The sequence below is a fragment of the Sus scrofa genome, chromosome 6 (assembly GCF_000003025.6).
Source record: "Sus scrofa isolate TJ Tabasco breed Duroc chromosome 6, Sscrofa11.1, whole genome shotgun sequence".
In the NCBI taxonomy this organism is placed as follows: domain Eukaryota; kingdom Metazoa; phylum Chordata; class Mammalia; order Artiodactyla; family Suidae; genus Sus; species Sus scrofa.
The window spans coordinates 158772853-158797069 of NC_010448.4; the positions used below are offsets into that span (position 1 = coordinate 158772853).

The 24217-nt window shown below is 52.2% G+C and overlaps 1 protein-coding gene and 1 long non-coding RNA gene across 2 annotated transcripts in view; one reads left to right on the top strand and one right to left on the bottom strand.

Moving 5' to 3' along the window:
- The window catches only part of LOC106510720, a 24409-nt gene continuing 192 nt past the window's right edge, over window positions 1-24217 (top strand). Inside the window, exons 1-7 of the long non-coding RNA XR_001309437.2 lie at window positions 1-144; window positions 1845-2051; window positions 2138-2229; window positions 6228-6306; window positions 13892-14131; window positions 16011-16105; window positions 20247-20358. This is a non-coding gene — a long non-coding RNA (uncharacterized LOC106510720). The remainder of the gene's footprint in view (window positions 145-1844; window positions 2052-2137; window positions 2230-6227; window positions 6307-13891; window positions 14132-16010; window positions 16106-20246; window positions 20359-24217) is intronic.
- Window positions 22102-24217, bottom strand: part of DMRTB1 (DMRT like family B with proline rich C-terminal 1) — an 8978-nt gene continuing 6862 nt past the window's right edge. Inside the window, 1 exon segment of the mRNA XM_003127983.6 lies at window positions 22102-22834. Coding sequence (XP_003128031.4) covers window positions 22770-22834 — 65 coding nt within the window. The 3' untranslated portion in view covers window positions 22102-22769.

Genomic DNA, 24217 nt, shown 5'->3' on the forward strand with positions numbered 1-24217 from the left:
AACAACTTAAATGTCCATTGACAGAAGAATGGATAAAGACGATGTGGTACATACATACAATGGAATATCCCTCACTCATAAAAAGAATGAAATAATGCCATTTGCAGCAACATGGATGGACCTGAGATTATCCCACTAAGGAAGGTAAGTCTGACAGAGAAAGACAAACATCATTTGATGTCCCTTATATGCGGAATCTAAAAAAAGGATGCAAATTTGCAGACGAGAAGCAGACTCGCAGACTTTGAAAACAAACTTATGGTTACAAAGGGGACACGTTGGAGGGTGGGATGGGCTGGGGGTTAGGGACGGGCATATGCCCACTGAGGTTTATGGAATGACTGGCCAACGGGGACCTGCTGTAGAGCACAGGGAATTCTAGCCAATATTCTGTGATCATCTATATGGGAAAAGAATCTGAAAAATGAGTGGATGTGGGTATAGGTATAACTGAGTCATTTTGTTGTACAGCAGAAATTATCCCAACATTGTAAATCAACTATATTTCAATAAAACTTTTTTTTTTTTTAAGGCTGCACCGGTGGCATATGGAGGTTCCCAGGCTAGGGGTCAAATCAGAGCTGTAGCTGTCAGCCTGCGTCACAGCCACAGCAACGCCAGATCCTAGCCGTGTCTGCAAACGTGTTACACCACAGCCCACGGCAACACCGGATCCTTAACCCACTGAGCAAGGCCAGGGATCAAACTTGCATCCTCATAGATGCTAGTCAGAGTTGTTAACCACAGTGCCATGACGGGGCACTCCCAATAAAACTTTAAAAACGGGAAAAACATGTCCACCCAAAATGTCATACATAAATGTTTATAGCAGCCTTATTCACAACAGCCAAAAAAATGGAAACAACCCAAATGTCCATCGGCTGATGACTAGATAAACAAAATATGATCTATCAGCACAGTGGAATATTATTCAGCCTTGAAAAGAAAGAAAGTATTAATGCTGCCACAACGTAGGCACACCTTGAAAACCTTATGCTGTGAAAAAACCAATCACAAAAGCCTACGTACTGTATGACTGCATTGATTTAAAATGTCTGGAACAGGCAAATTCCTAAAGACAGAAAGTAGATGAGTGGTTTGTCCGGGAGCAAGAGAGTTTGAGGGAGAATGGGGAGTTAACTGCTATGGCTATGGGGTGTCTTTGGGGGGTGAGAAAAATGTTCTAAAATTGATTCTAATCATGGTTGCACAACTCTGCGAATAGGCTATAAGCCACCTAATTGTACATTTTAAATGGGTGAATTGTGCGGTATGTAAATTGTATCTCAATAAAGCCATTATATTTGAAAAAGAGAGAGTCTGTGTGCGGAGTTTGTTCTTATAAACCTCTTAATGAGGACAGAATCCATGCAGTCTAATTAAGTGCCTCTTGGCAGCGGCACCAAATGACTAATCTATTATTTTTCCCACTGGCACTGCATTTGTCATCCGTATGCAGCTCTGTCCCTTGCTTGGCCAGCTGTCTCACCTCAGAAACAGAAAACTAACAGGTTAGGTACTAATTATTTAAAAAAAAAGAAAAACAAACAAACAAAAAATCCTCCTTGGAGTTCCCACTGTGGTGCAACAGGATCAGCAGTGTCTTAGGAGCGCTGGGGCTCGGGTTTCATCCCTGCCCGGCACAGTGGGTTAAGGATCTGGCATTGCCACAGCTACAGCATAGGTCACAACTGCAGCTCAGTTATGACCCCTGGCCTGGCAACTTTATATGCCACAGGGCGGCCAAAAAAGACAAAAAATAAAAACTTCCTTGGCAGGAAAGTATGGACATCCCAGGTACATGCTGCAGCAAAACCTTTTTTTGTTTCTTGCCTCGCCTGCAGCATGCCGGAGTTCCTGAGCCCGGGATCATGCCCATGTCGTAGCAGGGACCTGAGCTACAGCAGTGACAATGCTGAGCCACCGGGGAACTTCCTGCAGGAAACCTTTTATACAAACCAAAATCATTAAAGGACGGGGCTCATCGCTAGAGAAATTGCAAAGAAACAACATAGAAAACAAGCTGTTATGGAGGCCAGAGCTGACAGGAGGTGAGCTGGGGCTTTTACAGCTGGGATCCTGGGCAGTCTTCGTTCTTACATGCAAGCTTTCCTGCAATCATTTGCTCCTTCTCCAGGGGAACAGCCTGTGCAAAGGTGTGGAGTGAGAGTGAGGCCGTGGGGTGAGCCCAGCACTGAGCACCTAGGATCCTTCAGGCCAATGCAATAGGTAAGGATGGGGAGGGGGGAAGGCTGGAGAGGTCAGTGCGTCAGGACCCCCCAGGGCTCTGACTCCAGCTGAGGAGTTTGGATGGTCTTGCTGGGTGACTCTGGGCAGCTGACTGACATCTCTGAGCCCAACTGCACATCTGTAGGTACCCTCAGAAGGTGGTCGTAAGAATCCCATGAGCTAATACATTGTAATGGCATTAAGAAGGCCCTTGGCACGGAGCAGGCATGCAGTGAATATTAGCTCTTTATAAGGTGTTTCTCTGGCTTTCCCACATGGCCTGACACCGGGAGAGTCTAAGTGAAATGGGAGATGGAGCCTTATAAGCATTGATCTCATCTCGTCCTAAAACCCCTTCAAGGGGACAGGACAGACATAAGCAAGACCGTGGGAACAGGAGAGGAGCCAGTGGAAGATGGGACGAACCAGCCAGGCAGGGGCAGCTCCATGTCGTTGGAGGGGGCACTTCCAGATGGGAACAGGGTCTCCTACAGAGCCCCAGAAACACTCAGGACTCAGAGGCATCAGATACTGAGGAAGGTGGCTGAGGGACGGATTAAAAACAAGGGGGCTGGTGGAAAGCCAGTGTGGGAGCTGCTGGACTTCCTGGTCCCCCCCTTCCCAACGCTGCAGCCAAGCACCCAGTCCTCCCCGTCTCTCTCACTCCCCCACTGCCAGGAGACCAAGAGGTGAAGGTTCCTTCTCCAGAGCAGAGACCTGGGGGGATCCTGACCCAGAAACACCCAAGCAGCCGACCCCACCCCCACCCGCCACTGCAGGACAGAAGGATGGAGCGTCCTCTCTGGAGTAATGGGTCTCCACACTCGCCCCTAAAACCGGACTTGCCACCAGATCACCACAATGAAGCTTCCAGTCAACTAGTTCTGCCCCCCAACCCCATCCTGAAGTCAGGCACCCAGCTTCCCATCGGGTTGTTGCCTGTAAGGGTCAACAGGAAAAAACAGGGACCAAAAATCAAGAAACACCTGGAGGAGTTCCCATCATGGCGCAGCGGTTAACAAATCCGACTAGGAACCATGAGGTTGCGGGTTCCATCCCTGCCCTTGCTCAGTGGGTTAACAATCCGGCGTTGCCGTGAGCTGTGGTGTAGGTTGCAGATGCGGCTCAGATCCCGCGTTGCTGTGGCTCTGGCGTAGGCCAGTGGCTACAGCTCCGATTCAACCCTAGCCTGGGAACCTCCATAGGCCGCGGGAGCGGCCCAAGAAATAGCAAGAAAAAAAAAAAAAAGAAACACCTGGAGGAAACAGATAATGCAGCAGCAGAACAAAACTGAAACAACAAACCACAAGAGAAGCAAAATGAAACTTTTTGGGGTTTTTTTGCTTTTTTTTTTTTTTTTTTTTTGCTTTTTAGGGCCACACCTGCGGCATCTGGAGGTTCCCAGGCCAGGGGTCAAATAGGAGCTGTAGCTGCCAGCCACAGCCACAGCCACAGCCACGCTCACTTAACCCACTGAGCGAGGCCAGGGATCCAACCTGCGTCCTCATGGATGCTAGTCAGATTCATTAACACTGAGCCATGATGGGAACTCCCTGAGGTGAAACTCTAAGCAGAAAGTTTGAAAGGTAACATGAAGGAAATCTCTCAGAACTAGGCAAAAAGGGAGAGTAGGAAAAAAAATAAAGAAACGAGAAAACTGGAAGATCGATCCCGGGAGTCATTATCTGATGAATAAAAGTTCCAGAAAGAGAGAAAAGAGAAAAAAATGAAGGAAAGGAAGTTACCAAAGTAGCACTATAAGAAAAATTTCCAAAACCAAAGGGTGTGAGCCTCCAGCTTGAGGGCCCAGGACAACAGAGAAACAAAAGAGGCTCCCTGAGGCACATCTTTTGAAAACATCTGAAGACCAGGAATAAGGAGGCAGAGGCGGAAGTGGAGGCTAAAAAGAGCCAGGAAGCCCCATACAAACATCTGGGATCAGAACATCATCAAATTCCTCCGAGTGACACTGGAAGACAGACAGCTCTCGAGCCAAGTCTTCAAAATTCTGAATGGACCAACTTTCAACCTGGAATTCGATGCCCAGCTAAACTAGAAGTCAGGGTGAGTGTGGAATACAGCTACTTGCAGACATGGACTATGGAATAAAAGTATTTTCTCTGCACTGTGTTTCAAAAGGCGGCCAGAGGACCAGCTCCGCTAAGCAAAGGGAAGGAAGCAAGAAGGAGGAAGACATCAGATCTTGCAACAAGGAAGCTGGTGCAGGAGAGGCCAAGGCCAAGGTCAAAGCCAAGGGGACAGTTATGCAGAGGGAGCAGAGGGCTGAAGCGGGGCCTCTGGAGCGTCTGGCAGTGTGGACAAGGCTCGGGAGTGGTGGCGAACGTGGCCATCCGAGAGTTTGTTTGGGAAGAATTAACAATAGGGCCACAGAAAGCTGGACAGAGGAGAGAACAAGGCAGCTGTACATTCCAGAAAACAGCAGAAGGATGAGAAAAAGAAACTAATCCGAGTGCAGTACTGGGATTAACAAATATTTACACAGTCATGATAACAAAAATCCAGAATATCTCTTTAATGAAAATTGATGTGCTATAACTACAGGGAGTTTGAGGGAGAGAGACGTGGTAGGAGCACTGGAAGCAAACCAGGTCATTCCTGCCCTCCCCAGGAAGCCCACAGACAATATCTCAAAGTGAAAAGACGAGAAACAGCAGTTAACATTGTCTATGAAAGTGAATACGGAGGACCCAACTTCGGGGCTGGAATGCAGCTGCCTCTGGAAAGTGGAACTGGGATTGGGGCTTCTGAGACATAGCATAATTTGAAGACGGTTGATTTTTGTTCTCAGCCCGTAGTATACTAGGATTTTTTTGAAACCATGTGTTTATAGTACTTGGAGAAAAATTAAAATGAATGAGAGAGGTATAATTAATCCCCTTGGTAGGTGAAGCTCGGATGCTCCCTCAGTCTCAGGGTGTGCCCAAGACCCAAGCATGGCCAAGTTAGGAGAGGAGCTGAGTCCCCTACTGCCAGGTGGCTCTCTGGTACCCACAGCTGCCAGCCATGGTCACAGGAAAGTGGAAAACTTTTCCACACTGAAGCACAAGAGGCGATGCTGCTCGATGCTCGAAGGCTGGTAGGAGAGTTTGAAACAAGTTCGATCCATTTACGTAACGGCTGGTGAAGCCAGTTGAGTTCAGAAGAAACGTATGACCATGATTTGTATTGATTTGATCCAAAAGCGTTACTTTCAAAGCGAGGGAAATATGGGACCAGGGGAAATTCTTCTCAATGACCGTGAATTCCCGGGCCACAAAGCAAGGAGACAATTTCCATAATATTCCACCTTATTCTGCACACGTTTCCAAGCAGCCTTTGATGCTGCAGCTTAGAAAGCGGCCCAGAGTCTCCTGCTCTAAAACAAATCAGCTGCTGCCCGCCCACCCCTCTCCGCCCCACCCCCACTGCCGGCTTTTGCAGCCTCAGCTCCCGCCCACCCCCCTCCCAACCTGCACGCTAGATGGGGGCAGCTCAACAAGAGAGCGTGGGGTTGGGGGGGACCAGGGCCCCTGCCAGGATTGGGCTCACCGAGTTTATCAGCAACGGGAGCCCCCAGGCTGGTAGGAGCCCTTGGAGCAAAAGGGTGACTACAGACCAGGTGTGAGACCTTCAAGTTCAAAGCCTCAGTGAGGGCACAGGCCCTTCAGGGTCAGAGCCCCGGCCCATGCTCCCTTCACACTCTCCTGACCTTTCTTTCTTTCTTTCCTTTTTTAGGGGCTGCGCCCGCAGCATATGAAAGTTCCCAGGCTAGGGGTCCAATTGGAGCTATAGCTGCCCGCCTACACCACAGCCACAGCCACGCCAGATCCGAGCTGCGTCTGTGACCACAGCTCACGGTAACTCGGGATCCTTAACCCACTGAGGGATGCCAAGGATCGAACCTGCATCCTCATGGATACAAGTTGGGTTCGTTAACCACTGAGCCACAACGGGGACTCCCAGACTTTGTCTTTTCAAGTGCTATCTCTCCCTTCTAGGTTTTTGTCCATGCTGGTCCCTCTGTCTAGAACACTCTTCCTCGGAGCTTCCCAGGTTCTGGCACGGGTCACCCTGTAGGTGGGTATCGGCCCCTCCAGACGGTGAGTCCCTTGGAGGCTAGAGCAGGTGTGGTTTTGCTCTCTGAGCGCCCTGGGCACAGGGGCCCCGCCTGGAGTGGGAGGCAGTTCATGCTGAACCAAGGAGGAGGGGAATGAACGCATGACCACCAGGCTCGGAGGCCCATCCAGCCTGGCACCCAGGACAAGATGCCTTCGCCTGCAGAGTGGTGTCCACAAGGTTGTCTGGAGGCCCCTGGTTCAGAGTCCTTGGGGCCACTTATACAAAGGCAGAGGCTGGGCACCCTCTCTGGCCGCCTAAGCTTTGCAGCCCGTGGCCTTCCTCCAGTGTGGCCACCTTCTACTGGGCTATGTGCAGTCCCCAACTCTGATGCCAGGGGTCTCTGCCTCCTGGCAACTCCCAGAGCAGGGAAGAAACAGCCCCAGGCCCTGGCAGGTGGCCCGGAAGACCTTCAGTTCCCTGTGCCTCAGTTTCCACACCAGCAGGGTCAGGGCACCCGAGTTCCCAGAGGGCTGTCGGGGTAGGGCCAGTGTGGAAACATTCTCCAGCCCTATGGAGCCTGGAGGCCGCCCCATGAGGAAGAACAGTAACAGAGGCCTCCGTGGGCTGCGGGCAGTGGGCAGGTGGGTGGGACAAGGCACAAGTCACTGAAAGGTGGGGGGGCAGCACAGGCACTGCTGGGTGGTCCCCAGGTGGGCCCACCTCCTTCCACTTCCCACACCCAATCAGGTGAAGAAGGCCCCACCACTAACCAATGGCCAACAGGCCCCGAGAGCACCGGCAGGGCTTTACCCAACGTCTCTGGCCGCGCTGGGAACTGAGCTGGGCCTCCTGCATCCTCTCCAGGGTGGGAGAAGTCCGGCCCCATGGCGAACATTCAAATTCTCCTTGCAGCCCCTTCAAAAGAATACTAGGTAGAGAGGTGGGAGCCTGCTGGGCGGAAGCAGCTGGTTGGCTTGGGTCCTGGCGCCCCCTCGTGGCCCTCTCTCACCTGCACTTTGCAGACGGGTCGGAATTGCTGGTGGGCGGAGACCCAGGGGTCCCAAGCGGCTGCAGGGGGTTATCCCGGGTGGCGGAAGGGGCCACAGGCCTGGATGCATCTTGGACTCACTGTGCAACCTTGGACAAGCTCCTGAACACAACCAGACCAAACTGTCAGGGGAGATTAGAGCAGAAGGGACCCTGGAGCCTTCTCCTCTACTTGGGAGAGGGGCACTTCCTATGCCAGGAGGACCTCTCTCCCCGGCTCTCACCCCCAGCCCGGGGCCCAGGGCCTTGGAGGTCAGCCTCTCACTGTTTCCGAAGTCCTCCCTCCCCCCAGCCTGTCTCCTGGCTGCTCCTCCTACCGGAGACCCCCAACGCCACCAGGTGGCCACTGGGCAGGCCGAGGGCAAGTTGGAATTCAGGTTCAGCCTTAGTGCTGCCCCAGCCTTGCCCCTGGGCCCTTTCTCAGCTCCACCCGCCTCCACCATTCAAAGCTCACACTGAGGACCCCATGGGCCAGTCTCTTCCAGCTGCTGGCGATAGACGCTCCCGGAGCTCACAGCAACCTCCCTCTCTCCTCCCTGCCAGAACCCCAGGCCCCCTGCCCCCCCCAGAATAGAGAGCACTGAGGACCCTCTTGTGAGGGCTGCTCCAGGCCCACAAACTACTTACTTCTCATTCTCTGCCGCCTCTGTCCCTAGTTTCTTTCTTCTGCTCTTTTTTTTTTCTTTCATCTTTTTGTCTTTTAGGGCCTCACTGGCGGCACATGGAGGTTCCCAGGCTAGGGGTCGAATCAAAGCTGTAGCCTCTGGCCTGCGCCAGAGCCACAGCCACAGCAACGCGGGATGCAAGCCGTGTCTGCAACCTACACAACTCAGGGCAACACCAGATCCTTAACCCACTGAATGAGATCAGGGATTGAGCCCGCGTCCTCGTGGACACTAAGTTGGGTTTGTTAACCCCTGACTTCTGCTCTTTTCTTGTCGGCACCTAAAGAAGTTTTCAGTTCATCTTAACCACATACACCTGCAGCCCCCCTTCCCTCACCAACGACCTCCTATTTCTGCCCAGCTGTTCAGTTTTCTCTTCTTTCTTGGCTGCCCCCGTGACATATGGAATTTCTCTGATCAGGGATCGAATTGAGCCACAGCTGCAGCAATGCCAGATCCTTAACACACTGTGCTGGGCTGGGGATCAAACTGGTGCCTCCACAGAGACAAGCTGGATCATTAACCCACTGTGCTGCAGTGGGAACGCCAAGAGCCCAGTTTTCAAAAGAGCAGTTTACACTCATTTGTCTCTCCCTTCCCGCCTCACAATCACTCCAAAGCCCTCTTGTTCTTAAACCATCTGACCCTTTTTTGTTGGGCCACTCTTGGCTCATTCACCTCAACCAGCTGACCCCACCCACTGTGTCTGCTTTCCCATGTCTCCACACCTTCTCATATGCTGTTCCCTCTGCCTGGAACACCCTTCCCTCCCTTCCTTACAATGCTAATACCTTCCTACTCTTCAACACCAAGCCTGAGTGTCACTTCCTTCGGGAAGCCTTCTCTGGTGCCCCAGGCTGGTTTGGTAAATTCTCTAAAGACGGCCCTGCTTCATGAGACTTGACCCCTGCCCTCTCAGCCTCAGGGAATTTCTTCCTTCCTTCCTTTCCTTCCTTGCTTACTTTCTTTCTTTCCTTTGGGTTTTTTAGGGCCGCACCTGCGGCATATGGAAGTTCCCAGGCTAGAGGTCGAATCAGAGCTACAGCTGCTGGTCTACACCACAGCTCATGGCAAAGCCAGATCCTTAACCCACTGAGCAAGGACAGGAATCAGCCCCACATCCTCATGGATCTTAGGTTCGTTAACCACTGAGCCACGAAGGAAACTCCACCAGGGAATTTCTTTTCTCAGTTATGAAAACCTTTTTCCTGCCTCAGAACCTTTGCATGTGCTGCTTTTCTGCCGGGACACACAGCTTCCCACCCTGTCCTCGATTTATATCTGGAAAGCTGGTGTCTCCTCCTCCAGGAAACACACTCTGCCTCTTCGGAGGCCTCCCTGGGTTCCTGAGGTCAGGCCTCCGCTGTCACAGCGCTGATCCGTCTGGGTGTCGCAGAGGCATATGCGTCTGCCTCCTGTGAGCATAACAGCGCCTCATTCCTGGGCGCTGATCTAAGCACTGCACACGGCCATCCTACACTGGAGAGAACGCTCCCCTCGTTAGCCCGGTCTCTCAGGTGGAGAAAGTGAGGCCCTGTGTCCTTCATCCAAGGCCAGAGCCAAGCACCCAGTCTGCGCCAGGCACAGCTTCCCAGACCCAGAGCTGAGAGCCGACGCCTCCAAATCTGGTTTAAATGGAAACCAGCCTCTGAGCTGCTCCCCCCGCCCCCGCCAGCCCTGGATGAAGGCTCCGCATCCCCTTTCATGCTGTTTATTCTTTTGAACAAATTGTGAGTTTTATAAGACATTCAGGGCCTGTGGTGGCAAACACATGTTCCCGTGGTGAGATGCATCAGAATTGTGGGGCAGAGGCCTGGGAGGGTAGCCGGCCCAGCCACCCAAGCCCTGCTTCTCCTGTCTCTGCTCTTCCAGGCTGTCGCGTAGGCTCACCTCCCTTGGACCACTGGAGAGAGAGGCCGCAGCTTCATCTCTGCAGCTCCCTGCCCCTCGCCCCCCCAGCATCCCCTTCACATCCCTGGTTCCCACATCCAAGGATCAGCCCTTCCCCCCTCCTCACAACCTCCTAGGAGCGGAGAGGGTGCTGCTATCACCTCCACTCAGGGGAGGTGGAAACTGAGGTTCAGAGAAGGAAGGTGCTTTACTCAAGGTCGCACAGCTGGTTAGGGGCAAAGCCTGAAATTATAACTCAGATTTCCTGGCTCCAAAATAGCTGCTCCCCCAACAACATCACCCCTGCCTTTGAGGCCAAGGGAGCAGAAGGATTTGCTGTCCCTTGTACCTGGCACATTGTCCTCCAGGCTCCCTGTCCTGAAAAAGCCTGAAGCTCTAGGAAGCAAGGACACTGCATTCTAAGCCTGGCTCTGCACCTTGGGAAGTCCCTCGCCTCCTCAGGCCTCGAGTTCCCCTTCTGAAGACAAGGGGGATGGACCCACTGAGCTCTACACACCCCCCCACTTCCGAGGGAACAGCATGGCCATGTGGCCTCGGGCAGCCCTCACGGCTGACAGGTCCCAGCCCTCTGAAGGCTGACTGTCAGTAAGAAGAGCCACATCTCTTTCTACCAGGATTCCAGGCGATCCTCAGAAGTGTCCAAAACTGGAGTGCAATGGAAACAAATCCGACCAGGAACCATGAGGTTGCAGGTTCGATTCCTGGCCTCTCTTGGTGGGTTAAGGATCCGGCGTTGCCGTGAGCTGTGGTGTAGGTCGCAGACGCTTGGATCCTGCATGGCTGTGACTGTGGTATAGGCTGGCAGCTGTAGCTCCCGTTGGACCCCTGGCCTGGGAATGTCCATATGCCTCCAGTGTGGCCCTAAAAAGCAACAAACAAACAAACAAAAAAACACAAAAAAGAAGAGTCCAAAACTACAGAGCTTGTTTTGGTCTCACATAAATTCCCCACCAGAATTGGTTTTTCAAAACAAATTAATTAAGGAGTTCCCATTGTGGCTCAGTGGAAACAAACCTGACTAGTTCCATTCCAATCCCTGGCCTCGCTCGGTGGGTTGAGGAACTGGCTTTGCCGTGAGCTGAGGTGTGGGTCGCAGGCGCAGCTCGGATCTGGCGTTGCTGTTTGTGCAGTGTCGGCTGGTGTCTACAACTTCGAATCCACCCCTAGCCTGGGAACCTCCATGTGCCACAGGTGCAGCCCTAAAAAGAAAAAAAAAGTAAATGAACGAGTGCCCCCAAAATGTGAAACCATGTAAAGACTTAAATATGAGGCAACCTCTCTTTTCTGAGGGATAAATTGGGGGGATACCCACTTGCCTTCTATTCGAGCATATACGGTGGCTGCCCCTCCTCAAAAGCCTGGGTGAAGCACCCTGGCTGCACTGGGCACGGATCCTAACACACTCTGGAAGCCTTCCCATATCTGCTCTCAAACCACTTCTCTGGTCCCTCTCTCAAGCCACCCCCTCAACCCTGTGCTCCAGCCACATCCAAAGCAGCCTCTCCCTGAGCCCCCCAGAAGACTTGGGTCTCATGGATAGTTCCTAGGAGGGGAGGGCTGCAGACCCAGGTGGGCCAACATCTGAGACAGTGACATTGCAGCAAAAACAGAATGATGAAGAAGAGTCAGACCAGCAAAAGCATTCCAGGAAGAGGAAACAGCAAGTGCAAAGGCCCTGGGGCAGGGATAAGCTTGGAGTACGTACTACAGGGCCAGGGTGGCTGGCATGGGGTAGGTGAGGGGAACGGCTAGAAGGTGGGCCAGCAGGGGCCAGGGCAGTGAGGGTCCCAGCAACACTGTTCCCTACAGCCAAAGCCGCACACCGAGGGCCAGCAAGAGGGACAGTGTGAGAAACCCAGATGCCACACAGGAATATCACCCCGCAGGTAAACTAAATGAGCTGCAGCAGCCCAAAACAACACGAATGCATGGGAGCCATATAATATTCGGTGAAAAGAGTTAGCCCCAAGACTACACAGCCTAAAATAACTTTTTAAAAAATATTTAGGAAAACATACGGAGGTGATGCCATAAAAAAAGGAAAGCTAGTGAATGAGGCACCAGGAGCCAGGGTGCTGGTTACCGTGGTGGTCGGGTGGGGGGAGCTGATGGTAGAATTGGGGACCAGACGGCTGGGTGGATACTGTCAAGGGCCTGGCTTTTGTCTGGAGCAATGGATTCATCATGGGTGCTTATCACATTTTTAAAAACAAACAAGCAAGCAAATGGAAGTAGACCAAGCATCGACAAATGGTGAATTTATCTCATGCACCAGCCTGGGTGGTGACCGTTTGATTCAGAATCTCAGAAACCAGGCCAAGGGGTTGGGGTTTTATGGCAAAAGCAGTGAGAGCCACTACAGGGTTGGGGGCTGGGAAGTGACCTGATTTAATCCATATTCTCTAAGGATCCCTCTAGTTGTTTATGGAGAATGGCGTGGGGGCTGGGAAGGAAAAGAGGGGCAAGGCATCCAATGAGAAGGCCACTGCCACCCAGCAGGCAGGAGGTGATGCTGGGGGCAGGGGGCAGCGGCAGTGGACAGGACTGAGAGCTCTGCTTTGCCCTGGCGGGTTGGAGCTATGGGGCCAGCTAGCTCCCTCCTCGCCCAGTCTGCTTGGGCTGCCGTAATAGACTGGGTGGCTTAAACAACAGCGATCTAGGACCCACAGTTCTGGAGGGTGGGAAGTCCAAGATCAAGGTGCCATCAAGGTAGTTTCGTGCCGAAGCCTCTTCTCTTGGCTTGTAGGCAGCGCCATCCTGCTGGGCTCACAGGACCTCTTCCTCGCAGGCACGGAGGGAAAGAAGGAGACCTCACTGGAGTCTCTTTATATAAAGATGATTCCTATGGGATCAGGATTCCACTCTTTTGACCTCCTTTCACCTGTAGGACTTCCTTAGAAATCCTGTCTCTAAATTCAGCCACACTGGGGGTTAGGGCTTCAACTGTTGAATCTGGGGGAGACACATTCCGTCCGTAATTCAGCAGAGGGGAAAGCTTCTCCTAGGTTCGACAACGCAGACTTCAATTTACCAAAGCAGACCTGGCTGCGGCTGTTGCTGACGGCCCAGTCTGCCAATGACACAGGCCAATGCTGCCCAAATGGCATCGTTTCCCAGGAAACCGCGACGATGGCAAGTTGGTTACTTTGGAGGTCTTCCATCACAAGCAGTGCCTCAGTTAGTCCTCCTGGAATCTGGGTAAAGATGTGCCTTCTCTTCCAGATACGTTGGCCAATAGCACCATCTGTGGCCACACACAGACCGCTCGATCCATCGCCGTGGTATGCCACACAGTGGTGCCTCCAATCCAGAAACGCAATTCATAGGGAGAGATGTGTGGCAGTGGCCCTGCACCCAGCAGCTAGCCAGAGGGGCTGCGGGGATGGCCTGCTGAAGGTCCAGCAGGGAGTGAGCACCCTGTGACATAGGGGATAGGATAGGGCATAGGATAGGGCATGTGCTTTATTCAGTGACCAGTATGTGTTGCTGTCTCTCACCAGGAGGGTCCCCACTCAGTTTTTTATTTTTATTTTTATTTTTTTGTCTTTTTAGGGCCGCACCCATGGCATACAGAGGTTCCCAGCCTAGGCGGTGAATCAGAGCTGTAGCCGCTGGCCTATGACAGCCATAGCCACAGCAACGCCAGATTGGAGCCATGTCTCTGAACTTCACCACAGCTCACGGCAATACCGGATCTTTAACCCACTGAGCGAGGCCAGGGATTGAACCTGCGTCCTTATGGATGCTAGTCAGATTTTGTTTCTGCTGAGCCACAATGGGAACTCCCCCACTCACTTTTTAAAAAAACAACAACATAGCTTTATTGTATATAAGGTACGTTCCCTATCTTTCACTTATTTAAAGTGTACAATTGAGTGGATTTTAGTATATTGCCAGTTGTGCAACCATCACCACAGCCCGCTCACTGTTACACCTTCATAACTCACAGGATTTTGCTTCCTGTCTCTGCTGCATAACAGATCATGTTGGCGCTCTTCCCAGATTCCCTCAGATTCCTTTCTTCCATGTTTGGGCCCCTCCTGGGCTCCAAGCATCCCGGCAGTCCAGGGGTATAGATGTCAAATGCATCAGGAGGTCAAGGGAGCAGAGGACAGAGAACTGACCATTGGATTTGGCCATGAGACTGAGACTGTCATCGGTGACCTTGATGCGTGAGCCAGATGTCATTCCCACCTGCGACAAATCCGCAGAAGCGGCAGGTGAGCACAGTAGAGTCTTGGAGGGAGAAGTGCAGGGCACACCTGGCATCAAAGGACAGCAAGGTCAGACTTGCTGGGGAGGCTCAGAGTGGGCTCCATGGAGGTGCTGAGGAGGCCCAAGGGAGGAGTGGCCCAGACAGAGGATGCTGCGTGAGCAAGGCATTCTGGGAAATTCCGGCACAACGGGGACAAAGAAACATAGCAGACTCTGGAATGGTCAGCTGGACTATGGGGTGTGAAGGGCCTGTAGGCCCAGCTTGGGGAGCTGGGCCTCGGAGCCGTGGGGAGCCAGAGGAGGGCCTAGGCTGGGAGGTGGGAGGGAAAGAGCCCCTTTATCCTAAGAGCACTGTACAAGGGCTGGCCCATCATAGACGCTCACTGGCTCTGTGACCAGAATATGGGCCACTGCTGATGTTGAAGACGGTGGCTGACATCACCCTATGACTGATGTTACTAGACTGTGTTAGAAAAAAAAAAAAAAAAAAAAAAAAACACCAAATCGTGAGAAGAAAAAAAGAAAAATCCCAAAGCCGGATGTTCAAAAACACTGCCTTAATTAAAGTCTGACTCTGAAATGGCCAGGGTTTCCAAACCAGGTACGTTTTACACGTTTCAGAAGGAGGCGTTATTATTATCTCTTGTTTTCCCAAGTGGTGGGAGTCGGGAAAGCAATTGCTCCAGCAAGAGGCTGACAGTGTTGGGAGGCAGCTCAGTGTTTGCTGGGTAACTGAATTATAGCTGGAAATTCATTGTCCATGAGTGTGGAAAAACAGCCAAGTCCACACAGAGTGTTCTGGGGACTTCATCCACTACCAAGAAGAAGAAAGAAAGAAAGAAAAAAGATGTTCTGATTCCAATTAAAACAAGAAAAAAGATGAAGAAAAGACACCACCCAGCAGCTAATTACTGACAGGCCAATGCCTGCGCTAGCTCAAATGCAAGAGCTGACATGATAGAACGTTAGCATCTTGCGATCTGCTGTTAATTAAACGGAGCACAAAGGCACAGCGGAGCCATACATCTGCTCACAGGATGCTGCGCGGCTTGGGGAACCCTCCCCAGCCCGCCTACCCGCTCACTCACTGCTCACTGGGGCCGGTGAGGAATCCCCAGCCTGGGCTTGGGGGCAGGGACAAAGGACTTGATGGTGTGGAGGGTGGGAGACCCCATAAGGAGGGAAAGGTGGGCTGGAGCCTGCCCACCTGGATGCCCTCTGCAGATCAGCTCTGCATATGTGACCAGCCAAGGGTCTCTCTGAATTCGGAGGGGTCAGCTTGGTGGCCCTGCTTGAGAAGAAAATCTTGGCCCGAGAGACCTTTGCAAATTTAAGTTGGCAGTGATTCCGAAAGACTGGCAACAACCTAAAAATCTCATGGCAGGGCCCTGGTTCCAGAAACTAAGGTGCATCCATGTGGCGAAGCACTACTCAGTGCCAACAAGAGTGACGCCGGGAGGACCTCCAAGCTCTGGCGCTGAAGTTGGTTACCGAGCTTCCCCAAGAGAGTCATGGGCTCCGTGAACGTGGCTGCGGGAAAATTATATCTTGATTTTCACTAACCTCTAACTGTCATTCAGTATTTCCATCAGTTATGAGTTGAGGCCACCAACCCCCGTAGAATTAGTGGTGACTTGGTCACCAATAGAAATCACGGATATCCCATATCATTTTACAGTCGTTGCAAGTAGGTCAAAATATCGCTTTTACCACTCCTTAGAAACTGTTAATAGTGATTAGAACCTCCGATAGATTTTATTTAATGTCTTCGTAAAGAAGTACATGTATTACTAAACCACAAATGTATTTCTCTGTTTTGACGTGTGTATTAAGCATAATTGGTTTCCTCTGTATCCTGATGTGCTTTATTTTATCCATTTAAAGCACTGCTCTGAGAAGACGTCACAGGCTTTGCCAGACTGACAGAGGGATCAAAAAGCCTCAGAAGCCTCGATCTGATGTTAACAAAAAGAGAGCAGGTGGGTCATGCGCTACAGTCTCTGTGTTGTCGTTGTTTTAAACCAATCAGGAGTTCCCTGGTGGCGCATCAGGTTAAGGACCCAGCATTGCCACTGCTGTGGCTCAGGTTGCTGCTGTGGCATGGGTTAAAGCCCTGGTCTGGGAACATCCACATGTTTAATAAAAATATTTACAAATTTTAAAAACCAATCAATGGGACAGATTGGAGAACTCAGAAGTAGATCCATACAAAGAGGCTCAATTAATCTTTGACAAAGTTGCAAAAACAATTCGATGGAAGAAAGAGAGCCTTTTAACACATGGTACTGGAGCGCCTGGACAGCCACAGGTCAAAAAGTGAACCTCGGCCTCACACTTCACACAAGAATTAACTCAAATATAAAATGTAATACTGAATCTGAAAAAACCAAGTAGGCTGTATTAATGTCAAAATTCTGATTATGATAGATATTATATCACTGGGGGAAGCTGGGTAAAAGGTATGTGAAATTTCTCTGTGTAATTTCTTAGAACTGCAGGTGAATCTACAATTATCTCAAAATTAAAGTTTCATTAAACAAACAAACAAAAAAGCCTGAACAAATCATCTCTGGAAGGAGACAGAAAAAGCAGGAGACATCTCCAAAGAAAGAAACGAGGAGTTCCCGTCGTGGCACAGTGGTTAACGAATCCGACTAGGAACCATGAGGTTGCGGGTTCAGTCCCTGGCCTTGCTCAGTGGGTTAACGATCCGGCGTTGCCGTGAGCTGTGGTGTAGGTTGCAGACGCGGCTCGGATTTGGTATTGCTGTGGCTCTGGCGTAGGCCAGTGGCTACAGCTCCGATTCAACCCCCAGCCTGGGAACCTCCATATGCCGCGGGAGCGGCCCAAGAAATAGCAACAACAACAACAACAACAGACAAAAAGACAAAAGACAAAAAAAAAAAAAGAAAGAAAGAAACGAAACTGGGTATAGCAGTGGGAACAAATCTTCTTCTGCCTTATACTCTGAAATTGTTTACTGTTTTCAAGCATTACTTACATTAAGTAGCTAATTTTTTAAAAGTCTAGAGAAAGATGAATAAATGAGCATGAAGATAAATCATCCCAGTAAAAACCGAAAGTGTTTCCTAGCTTACATTTAAATTAAAAGCACTTTTATGGATACATTTCCTAACTACCTTGCAGAAGAGTGCATATTTAAATTTTAATATATTTTTAGTACGTGTTTTAAAAAAATCAACTTCGTGCTTCTTCGTTCATTTTCAAAATGAAATTAAAGAGTTTGAATTTTTTAAATAATTTCATTCCTTGTATCAGTCCTGTGCTAGGTTGATCTTTGTATTCAGCCTGGCTGCATGCCTTGAAAGCAGCTGGGCTGGGTGGGTTGCAATTGGGCAGCAAGGCTTGGGGGCCCACAACTTCCCCAAGTCTCACAACGCCCCCTCACTGAGGAGCAGGAGAGCCCAACTGGTTGGGAACTTAGCTCTGGACTCGAGTAGAAAACGGATTTGGTCCTGGCTCCGCCACTTATAGACAGTGTGACCAAGCGCAGGAACTTAACTTCCGTAAGGCCTCAGTTTTGCCATCTGTAAGGTGGGGGTATGGTGATGCCTGCCTGAAGGAGTCGCTGGGAGAATTCGTAGGATTTGTGGAACGCACTCACCCAGTACCTGGCACGCGGGGAGCACCAGGAAGTCAAGAGCCACAGCTGTTCGCCTTTGCGATTCTTAGCCTGCGAACATGGTCTCAAAGAGAAGGCTGCCTTCCATCACCTGACCACACAGGTACCATAGACGGTGCACGGAGACATGACACGGAAGGTGCATTTCACCCGAGAGCTCCCTGCATCCTCAGCACATCCCTGAACAGTGCTGTAGAGGGCAAGGGGGAGGCTCAGAGAGCTCAGGTGATGTGCCCAAGAGCACAAAGTAAGGAAGCGGCCAGGAGGAAGAGCGGGGCCCAAAGACCCCGGGCCTTGGCCAGGGAGGAGAGGCCAGGGCTCATGCTAGGGCCTGAGCAGCTCTCCCGTAAAAGGAGCCTAGGCCCAGGCCCACCAAGACCGCTGTGTCCAGAAGTGGAAGGAGCTGGCGAATCCGCAGGGCAGCCAGGAGAGGACCCTGTCCCCTGCCCCAGGCCCAGAGGGGCATAGTCTGTCTGCAGACACCCTCGCCCCACTCCCCGCGAAAACTCAGGACACCACAGTGGGAGGGCTTCTCTCCAGCAGGGTTTGGGGGACCAAAAACTGGAGGTGCAGCCTTAGGAGACACATCTCCTGCAACACTCTGGCCACAAGGACAAGCGTTCTGTCAGTCCCAGCTCACGGCACGGGCTCATGGTGAAGCCCAGGTCAGGAGCTTGAGCAACAGGAAACGCTGACCACTTTCTGGCCCAAAGACCCCGAGGGACCTTTCCACCCTGGTCACCACAACTTGGCATTCTCTCTCAGGAGGCTTTGGACGCTGGGGTCCGTGGATCCAATGGGCAGTGGTTTGGGGAGGCCCATGTCCTCAGGCTGCTCTCCCTGTGCTATGCCAGAGTCTGCCCAGAAACGAGGGAGCATTCAGGAGGTCCGTGGTCAAAAAAAAATCTCAAAATGCTAAGTCAGAGCAAAATGGATGTTAACAACGCTGTAACTGGTGCCGAGATATATGCTGCCTTCTGCACGCCCTCAGCCTCTTGTAAGTTGTGTGACTCTGGGCAAATTACTATCCCTCTCTATGCCTTTCCTTCATAAAATCAGAATAATAACATGTTGTGAGGATTAAATGAGGGGAGGGGTGCCATGCCCGGCACGAAGTAGAGTTTTGGTGAAGGCTGGCTCCCTGTTCCTCTAGCCCCCTGTGTGACGCCTGAGCAGATGAAGCACAAGTGGAGGGCAGAAAATGCTGAGTGAGGGGCCAGAGGCAGGATAGTGCCCCAAATGGCCCTGGAATTCTGCACCTGGCGCTGGCAGACTGCAGTCCTGACCCGTGCTGAGCCAGCGTTGCGAGTGGGACACAGAGTCCAATGAGACCTTGTCTCTGCCTCCAGGAAGCTCACAGGCTTGTGGGACCAACATCTACTCAGTGGGATCTGTGTGATGGGGGCGGCAGAGGGCCTGGCTTGGCCCTACAGAGCCTCCTAACCCAGACTGAGGGGCCCTGGATGGCAGCGGGGTTGGGGGCGTAAGTAGGAGTGGGCAGGAGTCTGAAAGGGTAAGTAGGAGTGGGTGAAGCTGAAAGGAGTCTAGGTGGAAAGTTCAGCACGTGCAAAAGCGCTTAAAGGAGAAAAGGGGGGCAGAATACATCATGGGACACAGGTGGGGATTGGGGTGGTGTCTAAAAACAAACATAGTAGGAGTTCCCATCACGGCGCAGTGGAAATGAATCCAACTAGAAACCATGAGGTTGCGGGTTCGATCCCTGGCCTTGCTCAGTGAGTTAAAGATCCGGCGTTGCTGTGAGCTGTGCTGTAGGTTGCAGACGCAGCTCAAATCTGGCATGGCTGTGGCTCTGGCATAGGCCAGCAGCTGTAGTTCTGGTTGGACCCCTAGCCTGGGAACCTCCATAAGCGGCCATAAAAAGCAAAAAATACTAATAATAAATAAATAAAAACGTAGTAGAATATCTATTTCACAGGGAGGGCAGCATAAAGGTGATTACTTGAGACGATGGTGATCACACAGTCCAGCCTAAAGGATCGTCATTTTGATCTCCCAGGGATTCCGGGGCTCTTCAAGCCTGTTGGTCCAGGCCTGCTGGCAAAAACACTGCAGTGGACCCCTGCGCTTCAGCCGGTCACTAGGCAACAAGCCCCGCCCCCGCAGTGGTCTCACCTCCGCGTGCCCCGCCCACAGCTGCTGCCCACTCGCCCTCTCTTGGCGGCGCCCTGTCAGTGCACCCGGAGTTTGGCAATGCCAGCCCGTTGCCTTCCACAACGTTCTCCCAACTCATAACCTAGCCCAGCCGGTTTGGGTTGAGCAGTGCTGCCCTGGCCGCCAGGTTCTCTGCTTTTCTTACTTGACGTGTCCCCCGCCCCCAGACCTGGGCTGGGCCAGCCAGTGAGGCAGGAGGTAGGACAGGTGGGCAACTCGGTTGTGTTGAGAATGTTAGTCTCAGGGCAGTAGGGAGCCATGGAAGGTGTGTGAGCAGGGCAGTAACATGAGATCTGGTGTTTCAGTGCTCATGCTGCAGCTGCTGGAGGACAGCCTGGAGGAGCAGGGCATTCAGGAAATATGGATTGTACCAACTGGAAAGGCTACAGGGAGCAGGGGTCCACCGTGCCCACTGGGGTAAGTAACCATGGTGAGAACACACAGGAAAGGACTGATGGGGCTCAGGAGTTCACATCAGGGGGAAGGGAGCCAGGCAGGTGTCCCACCCTGCCCCATAGTTGGTCTTTTCACCCTGGGAGGCACCCTCAAGGCTGCGGGAAAGAAGCTAACCAGTCTCTGGAGAGTCATCAGATCACAGGACTCCAGGAGAAGTGAGCACTCCTCCCCTCCCAGGAGTCCAGTGGTCATAGATCCCTACAGGACAAGGGGACAGCACTTCTCATCTCAAACCCACAGGCTAATTAAACATTGGTCTAGCATGGTGTGGAGTCCCTGAGGTCACATACTGCCTCATCCCTGTGCATGTTACCAGAATGGGAAAACAGCTTTATGGATTAATGCAGCTTGGATGGAGTCTTTCAAAGCATGGAGTCTAAGATAAAGCAAAGTGATGAAAAAGGTCACTGATCCAGCCCCACCTGGCCAAACTGGCAGGGCAGGGGTGCAGTGAGGGCAGGATGAATGAGGCCGAGTGGAACCAGAAGCCGGGTCTTCTCTCCTGCAGCCCTGCGGGCACAGGGGCAGGACCAGCACTGGGGTGGAGGATAGCTTCAGCCTCCAAGCCAGGCTAGTCCAGAACCATTGCATTGTCAGGTCCAGCCTGAAGCTGGTGCTGACCTGTGGGCCTCGGCATACCTGGTTCTGCTCTGCTGAAAGCACTGTCTGTAAAGCAGTAAATGAAAAATTCCCATGACTGTGCAGGCTCCAATAACCTCTAACAGAGCAGACCCAGGCCCGGGACCCCCAGACATCACACTGATGGTGAAAGAACAGTGAGACTGTCACTTCTCGGTGGTCTTCCTGCCACCTGTCTTAAGACACCTGGCCCACAGGCAAGACAGGAGGCAGGTCAGCCTGTTCTTCTGGTGCCTTCCTTCCCAGAGAGAGAACAGGACACCCTCACCCTGGAATCCTTCATCCCAGGTCTCCCACCCTCTCTCTGCCCTCCTCCCAGGAGTGCTTGCCTTCACCAAACTCATTCTTGTCCTTTAAGATGTAGTTGAAACCCCACCTTCTTCAGAAGGCTTTCTCTGACCCCCTCGCGCACAGCCCCCCTCGCCCCCCCGGCCCACAGCAGTCTCGCTGGATGGTCTCTTTGTCTCACTAGAGTCCGTGCCCCTCCATGGGGCAGAGCTGATCGCCAGGCTCTGAACCCAGCAGCGATGCAGGATGCTTTTTAAATGAAGGAGAAACTGAAACCAAAGGAAGAGAACCAGGACCCTAAAACAACAAAATGGGATCAAGTTCTGTTTTTTAAAACCATGTCACTCTGCAGGGACCATGAAAGGAGCTGGGGAAGGGAAACAAAGAGAAATCTTGGCGTTTTATGTGTCTGTATCAGATGGCCTTAAAACATCAACAGTGATAGTGTTTTTGGTTTTTTTTTTTTTAAAGCCCAATAGCCTAGGCCTAGCCTCTGGAAGTAAAGGGAGGGCCTTGCCTAAGCATGCATGGGCAAAGGGCGGCCCAACGGGCCACAAACCCAGGTGCCAACTCCCCTGCCCAATGCTGCCTTCCATAAGGACTGAAAGAGAGGATGAACCTTCCATAAGGATTTCTGCTGCTCATTTTATTTCCGGAGTCAACTAACCCCAGGGAAGAAACTGCTGGCGTCGCAGGGGATCTGGAAGCGCCGTTCTAGTCCCTGAGCGCTGCATCACTGCTTATAAACAGCCTACTTTTTAAAGTTGGCAATCACTATAAAACCACCAAATAGTCAAACTTTAATAGATTTTTTTTAAAAACTAGAAATGATGCCTCTAATGGCTTAAACTTTATGGAGGAGAGGTGATGCTGCCCCGGCAGGCAGAACGCTTACTGCTACGGCCCCTGGAGAAGGGGTGAGGGGCAGGGGACGGGGCAGCAAGGAAGGCCGCTGCAGAGCCCTGGTCCTGGCGGCTCGCACCATCCACCTGGATGTGCTGAAGGCCTGGCGTCTGTGCTGCCCCCAGCTGGGGACCAGGCAGAGGCAGCGGCAGCAGGAGGCTGGAGCAGACAGAGCCTCCTGTTCTGGAGCCGGACCTGAGGAAATCAAAGGCTGCCTCTGGGGGTGAGTCTGCTCACAGGCGCACAACCCAGAGATGGTTCAATTCATTCCGAAATGTGAGCTTCCACCGGCCCCGTACCCTCCTCAGAGCCCCGTCCCTGTCCTGGTGACTTCACCTGCCCTGCTCCTCTTCCACGCCACCCACCTCCGGCTCCGGACTAAGAACCTCCGCGATCACCCGCCTCTCCTCCTATTCTTGAAATGGGAATGAACTGCTATCTTACGCCTACCACTAGCCTCCCGCCCTGCCCAGCACTGAACAGTCGAGAACAGCACTGCTGTAGCCCCCCAAGGCTCCAGGCTGCGGGCTGGAGGCCTGGGCCTAGTCAGACTGCTCCTGGGGTGACGGCTGACGGGGCGGGCATGGCTGCTCCGCATCCTGGTCATCTGCGAAGGACAAAGAAGGGGAACCGGACTTAGCAAGCGGGGACATGACCTCTATTCAGATGTGAGTTTTCTGTAAGGTGTTCCCCTCATTCCCAGGCCCTCGAGAATGAGCAAGTCCCATTCCCACCTCTAATGTGCTAGGAGGCAGGAGACTGGCAGTCTAGTCCAGCCGCGCCCTAGAGTCAAGTTCAAACTCCAGCTCTACTTGTCACAAGCTGGGTGGCAGGAAGCAAGCCACTCCCAGCTCTGACCCTCAGCTTCTCCTTCTGACAAAGGGAGAGGACACTTACCTTGCACTATCAGGTCGGCATGGGATTTAGGTGAAATAGCAAGTGAGAACTATTACGAACAGGAGTGGCTCAGTGGAAACTAATCTGACTAGCATCCATGAGGACGCAGATTCAACCCCTGGCCTCGTTTAGTGGGTTAAGGATCTGGCGCTGCCGTGAGATGTGGTGTAGGTTGCAGATGTGGCTCGGATCTGGTGTTGCTGTTGCTGCAGCATAGGCTGGCAGCTGTAGCCCAGTGGTGTAGGTCACAGATGCAACTCAGATCCTGCATTGCTGTGGCTGTGGTGTAGGCCGGCAGCCTACAGCTCTGATTCAACCCCTTGCCTGGGAACCTCCATATGCTATGGGTGCGGCCCTAAAAAGACCAAAAAAAAAAAAAAAGTAGTATCACCAACGCCTTGCTTCAGGTTCTGCTTAATCCTCAGGATGACCTCGTGAGGTAAGGCCCCCTTCTTAGTCCGCTTTTACAGAAAGTGAGGCACCCACAAGTGAATGAACTTGCCCGAGGTCACACCACTGGCACGTGCCAGGCACCAGAGCCAACGTGCTTCACACCACACTGTACCATCTCTCCAGCTAATAGATCCAGGCACTGGACACACAGCAAGTGTGCAAGAGGCCTCCCTTTCTTTTCCTGAGTTGCCCCAGAGGAGGATTGAAAGGGGAAAGAAAAAAAAAAAAGAAAAAAAAAAAATCCTAGAACCGTTAAAGCTGCAAGGGCCCTCAAAAGCGGCCTGGGGCAGAGCACGCACTCCTCCCAGCCCCAAACTGTCTCCTGCTGCTGCTCCCGGCTCAGCACATGCTCTCTTCCCAGGGGCACCTCTGGTTTTCTGAGCACAGCAGGTGCATCCCATTCTCCCAGCCCTGCTAAGGTGAGCAAATCAGCACTGGGCCTGGAGCCAGACAGAGGACGTGGTTGAAATCCCAGCTCCGCCATGTACCTACGGGAGAACCTCTCAGGTTCTAGTGGGTTCCTCACCTGAGAATGGGGACCTACCTCCCCTAACGGCTCGTGCATGGAATTTAGGGCGAGGGGCAAGGAAGGCCCTAAAAGGCCCCAGGGCCCCGCACATCTGAAATTCTGTTCTGTTTC